Raw genomic sequence first — 5337 nt, forward strand, 5'->3', positions numbered from 1 at the left:
CGAATTATTATAAATACGTAATAGGAGTGTAATATAAAAACTCTCCAATTATGCACAAAAACATTTCGTAGAAAAAACTAATACTTATGTAAGTGTTGCCCAAAAAAATTCATCGAAATATTAAACTACTCGCATCTAAGATTGTTTAAGGCCTTGCGGCTCTGCACATTCAAACTTGAAATATGTATAACTCACAAAGTATAAATTCTTCTATATATATATATATAATATATTAAGAATATTTGCACTGTAATTTTAGATACTTTTATTTTATTCAATTTAAAAATGTCTTTCAGTTAATTTGAAAACAAAGGCAATTTTTTAAGGAACTAATTTAGTATGTAGTACAAAAAGGGAGAAATGTATTGTAAAAAGTCTGTTACAAAAATTCAGCAGAATTGTTATATTGAACACAGTTTCATTAAAATTTTATCTTTCTATTTGTAAGTTTGTATTGTTTGAGCCATTTCACACATCTTCAACATCATTGTCCTCGTCTTCGGAAGCGGCTTCAGTATCAGAAAGTTCATCAATCCGAGTCGACAATTCAATAATAGGTTCTCCACGATATTCTTCGACAGGAGTGAGCGGCTGTTCAATAATGGGTTCAACTCCAACTTTGGTTGTATCACTTAAGTCTTGCGAATTAATTTGATCAGTTTGTTGCATGACATGCAATTCTTGTGCTGCAAGTTCTGCTTCTTGGCGCGCTATTTCAGCTAGTTCTGCTGCCTGACGAGCCAACTCTCTCTCTTGTTCCTCGTCGGCTTGCTTTTCGATTTCTGCTAGACGGATCATTTCTTCCTCACGATGTCGTTTTTCTTCTTCTAAGCGAACTTCTTCGGCTTTTCGAGCCACTTCTTCTGCTAGGAATGCTTCCTCAGCTAACCTATCTTCTTCAGCTTTCTTCAAACGCGTTTCTTCAGCTAATCGTGCATCTTCAGCTAATCGTGCTTCTTCAGCTAATCGTGCTTCTTCAGCTAATCTTGCTTCTTCAGTTAATCGTGCTTCTTCAGCTAATCGCGTTTCTTCAGCTAATCGTATTTCTGCAGCCAATCGAGCTTCTTCAGCTAATAGTGCTTCTTCAGCCAAACGCGCTTTTTCAGATAATCGTGCTTCTTCAGATAATCGTGCTTCTTCAGCTAATCGGGCTTCCTCGGCTTTAAGAGCATCTTCTTTCTTCTTAGTATCTTCCTTAGCTAATCGGGCTTCCTCGGCTTTAAGAGCATCTTCTTTCTTCTTAGTATTTTCCTTAGACTTTTTGTTAATACTCTCTCCTAGAGTTCTGCAAAATTCAATGTTCGAAATTATAACCCCTAAACTATTTGTAATGTATCGTTTTTTTAAGTTTGTATATAACAATGTAAAATGTTACCTATGTACTTGTATATACAGTGGCGTAGCTAGGGAGGGGCGAAGGGGGCCGTCGCCCCGGGCGCAATGTCTTGGGGGCGGCAAAACGATCTTCGCTGTTTTTTAATATTCAGAAAAATACTTTAATAAATACTTTTATTTCTCCAAATTTTCAAAAAATTGTATTTAGAAACTCCAATTCGGGCAGAAATTCCTGCAAATTGTGTCAAAAGTGTTCAGGATATACTGCGAAAATGGGTTTTTTCTATGACTTTTAATAAGATGACTTGTAAATTTACTATCAATTTCCTCAAAAACCGTATTGTGAGAATTTCGGAACTTCAGAATTTGCGTGGCTTCTAGTTCCTAAATTTTATATACTTAATATCGAAGATATTTTGTAAAACTTCACTTTTGTTCGAACCTCCTCATGAAACTTGTAGGTAGGTAGATAAAGGGGGCGGAGGAACATCCTTGGCCCCGGGCGCCCGAAGTTGTAGCTAGGCCACTGTGTATATACGTATGCAAATAATTTGTGTACAATAATTGAAGCAACGATTAGAACTGTTGGCATAACTTTTGTAACTACTTGTATTTATAGTATATTTAATTACATGAATAACATTTTTCTTACTTTTGTTCTCGTTCCTTTAACTCATCCGTAATAAGAGCTTTCTTTTTTTCTAACTGAATTTCGTCTAAAACCTCCTCACTGACAGTCATTAGGCGTTCATGTCGAAGACGTTGTTTTTCTTTGGTTTCTTCTCCAACGGGGTCATCTAATGATGGAGGTGCAGAAAATTTACGAGACGGACGATACGGGTCTAAGTCAGGATCTATAAACAAATATTAAACATCCATATTGTGGAAATTGTTATATAAGTAAACCAAGATATAGTGATTTGTACATAATTTGTGTCTTATTTGGATTACTATTCCGATACAATTATCATATATGTATACTTAAAATTTTAATTATAGTAAACACTTACCGTTCAGGGATTGTTTCTTTTTGTTATTTTCATGTTATACCATGTTCAATATTACATTTTATTTTATTCTGTGAGCACATAAGCAAATTAGTAAAAGAAGCAGTTTTGTAAAAAGTTAGCATAAATAAATATGTAGAATTTACATTCAGGTGTCCGTAAAAAATCCCAACTAAGCTACTTTAAAATGTATAAGCATATGTATGTATATATTTTTGAATTAGTAAAGTATTTATAAAGATTTTGACGGTCTACGGTGCGAGAACTCATTATCATTTCAAATGCGTATATAAATAACTAGCTAATTCGTTTCAGAGTAGGTTCATCTAATAATTTAAGATATGAAATAATATCATAAAAATAATACGGTAATTGGGAAGATTGACTGTTAACATTAGTATTAAGAGCTCCAATTTTACCGGCATTTTGTTATTTTGGACTATATTTTCAGCGTATCTAAGAAAAAACTTTTGTGTTTTAATTGGCCTATCCTAATACATATATAGCTTTAACACACACTAACTATAAAAGTCACAACTCAAAAATTTCACAATAATTTTTTTTCAGTATATCAAATCGTAGTACACTTATCTACCTATTCAAAATATTTCATTCTCATCACTATATTTCTTAACTGAAAATCACCGTTAGGTCATCTTTTGTGTCAATTGCGACGTTTACCTGGCTTATGTCACTTTCGATGAAATAATTGCGATTATCACACTGTTATTCGATGTCTTAACTCGAAAATGTCTCTTAATTTTTCTTTAGAACTGGATGATTAATTTCATGATTTTATCCACTACTCCTTAAGAAACTCATAACAAATTTAATAAAAACTTAAATGTAATTGTCCGGAACTTTTCTTATGTAACTCAGTAAATTATATTAATACCAAATTCAAGTAATAAAGGGATACTGATATGTTCATCTATTTCGAACATTAAGTGAGCAATAAAAGCAAAAAATCATTTGTTTACAAAAACCCTTTTTTTACAAAAACCATTTGTTTCCTCGCTTATTGATATATTTAGAAGGAATAAATAAGCTATTGTAGGTATACTTCTACTGCTCGGCTATTACTCCAAATGTAAAATCTTCTGTTTTAAATATACGCGTATTTCGCCATTTTAATTTTTGTAATCAACGCGTGAACGTGAATAAAACATCGCCAAAGTAACGGGTGGGCCATCTAACATTTTAAATTTGAATTATCTATATTTCGACTTTGGAAACGTCAAATATCATTCGGAAAGTGACAGATATTCAGTAAAAAGTCTAAAATTTACGAAATGTGTCGCTATTCACTAGAAGAAAACTGGGAAATATTGAAAACTTTTTTCCAAAGTGGTGAGTCTTCAACCCAAACTGTGAGAAATTTGGCAAAAAAAAAATGGACAGACAAAAAGTGCCATCAGTTCAATTTGTGCAACAAGCGTGTGCGTGAAACTGGCTCGTTGGTGGATAAACCAAAACGTCAACGTTCATTTCCCGCGCGTTCAATCGATGTGCGTAGTTCGCGTAGTTCAACTGTGCGGATTTTGGTCTGGTGGAATCATCGGCCCATTTTTCTTCGAAAATGAAGAAGGAACCGCCGTAACCATCAATGGTAAGCGATAACGCGCAATGTTAACCGAATTTTTCTTCAAGCAAATTGAAGAGGAAGACTTGGACAACATTTGGTTCCAGCAGGACGGCGCTACGTGCCATACAGCAAACGCTACACTCAATCTTTTACGCCCTATCTTCGAAAATCGCATAATCAGCAAAAGAGGTGATGTGAATTGACCTCCCAGAAGCTGCGATTTAACTCCGTTGGACTATTTTCTGTGGGGAGCTGTTAAAGATAAATGTTACGCCAACCATGCAGAAACAATTCAAGACCATCGAGAAAGTACTCCAAAATTGGGTGGATCGGATAAACTACTGTAAACTCAGCCGTGGTGGTCACTTGTCCGAAATTGTTTTCCACAAATAAATTTCATAAAACAACTTTTTAAATAAATGTTAGACCCTTGAAAAATATAAAGCCGTTTTTTTTATTGACTTTTTAAATTAAAAATTGTATATGGCCCACCCTGTATTTATTCGAGGCGTCTCTTAAAATGATTAGTGAAAAAAAATTAAAAGTGTTTAACAAGAAGCTACTTCTTATGAAAAATTTGCAAATTTAGGCAATATTTACGCCGTATACTATACCATTTAGAACTACTATTAATGGTATAGGTAAATGCATTAAATTGCCTTAGTAAACATAAAATTCTATCTTCTCTAGAAAATAATGAAGAAGTACTCAAAGCGATAAAAAATGTGGAAAATAAAGTTGATTCCCTCTTAGCTAGTATCGGAATGTTAAAAAAAATTTTGAGCAACCATACAGTATTATTGGATGCACATACATATACGTACATACGTCCAGTTAGTATTGATTTACAATTTTTTCCCATTAAGTTATTTTATGGTGGAGCTAAATATCGGAATCCGAAGTGGTAAGAGCAATTTGTCAATTTTTTTGCGAAGAAAGAGTTTATTTCGAGTCTTTTATATATTTTTAATGGTTTCAAGGTTCCCGGTTTGCTAAGGTGAAACCAGAAAAGGTGTTACCAAAATTTTTTCTCGACAACTTTTGCTCAAAATCAACTGGGATGGCTCGAAAAATCAGCGATCAATAAATTCAGATTGTTTAACTTTATCCTTTTTGGTAAGGCCTGAGACTTTTATATTATATCTAAAGTTACTAATTTATGTTATCTATTTTCTCATCTTTTGCAGAACCTCTTAAAGAAAATGTTTCTTAGCAACAGTGAACACTATTTATTTTTATGAAGAGAATTACTAATTTATACAATATATTTTAGAAATAAAAATTTGGAATTGTAATAGTATTCAATGATGTAAAATAATATAACTCTTTTTATGGTCTTTCAAGAGACAAAAATATTTACGCTTTTTGTATTCTTTCTGTAAAGAATTACACTTTTTGTTCTATTTCTGG

The 5337-nt window shown here is 33.1% G+C and overlaps 1 protein-coding gene across 1 annotated transcript; it reads right to left on the reverse strand.

Annotated features, from left to right (window-relative positions):
• Nucleotides 1-241: 241 nt before the first annotated feature.
• Nucleotides 242-5130, reverse strand: LOC126767075 (uncharacterized protein CG45076-like). The gene is made up of 3 exons (XM_050484690.1): nucleotides 2346-5130; nucleotides 1988-2189; nucleotides 242-1285 (listed from the first exon to the last, which is right to left on the reverse strand). Exons 2-3 carry the CDS (start codon nucleotides 2074-2076, stop codon nucleotides 469-471), a joined length of 906 nt encoding a protein of 301 aa, XP_050340647.1. The 5' UTR covers nucleotides 2077-2189; nucleotides 2346-5130; the 3' UTR covers nucleotides 242-468.
• Between the last annotated feature and the right edge of the window lie 207 nt (nucleotides 5131-5337).

The sequence above is a fragment of the Bactrocera neohumeralis genome, unplaced genomic scaffold (genome assembly GCF_024586455.1).
Source record: "Bactrocera neohumeralis isolate Rockhampton unplaced genomic scaffold, APGP_CSIRO_Bneo_wtdbg2-racon-allhic-juicebox.fasta_v2 ctg3893, whole genome shotgun sequence".
Taxonomy (NCBI): domain Eukaryota; kingdom Metazoa; phylum Arthropoda; class Insecta; order Diptera; family Tephritidae; genus Bactrocera; species Bactrocera neohumeralis.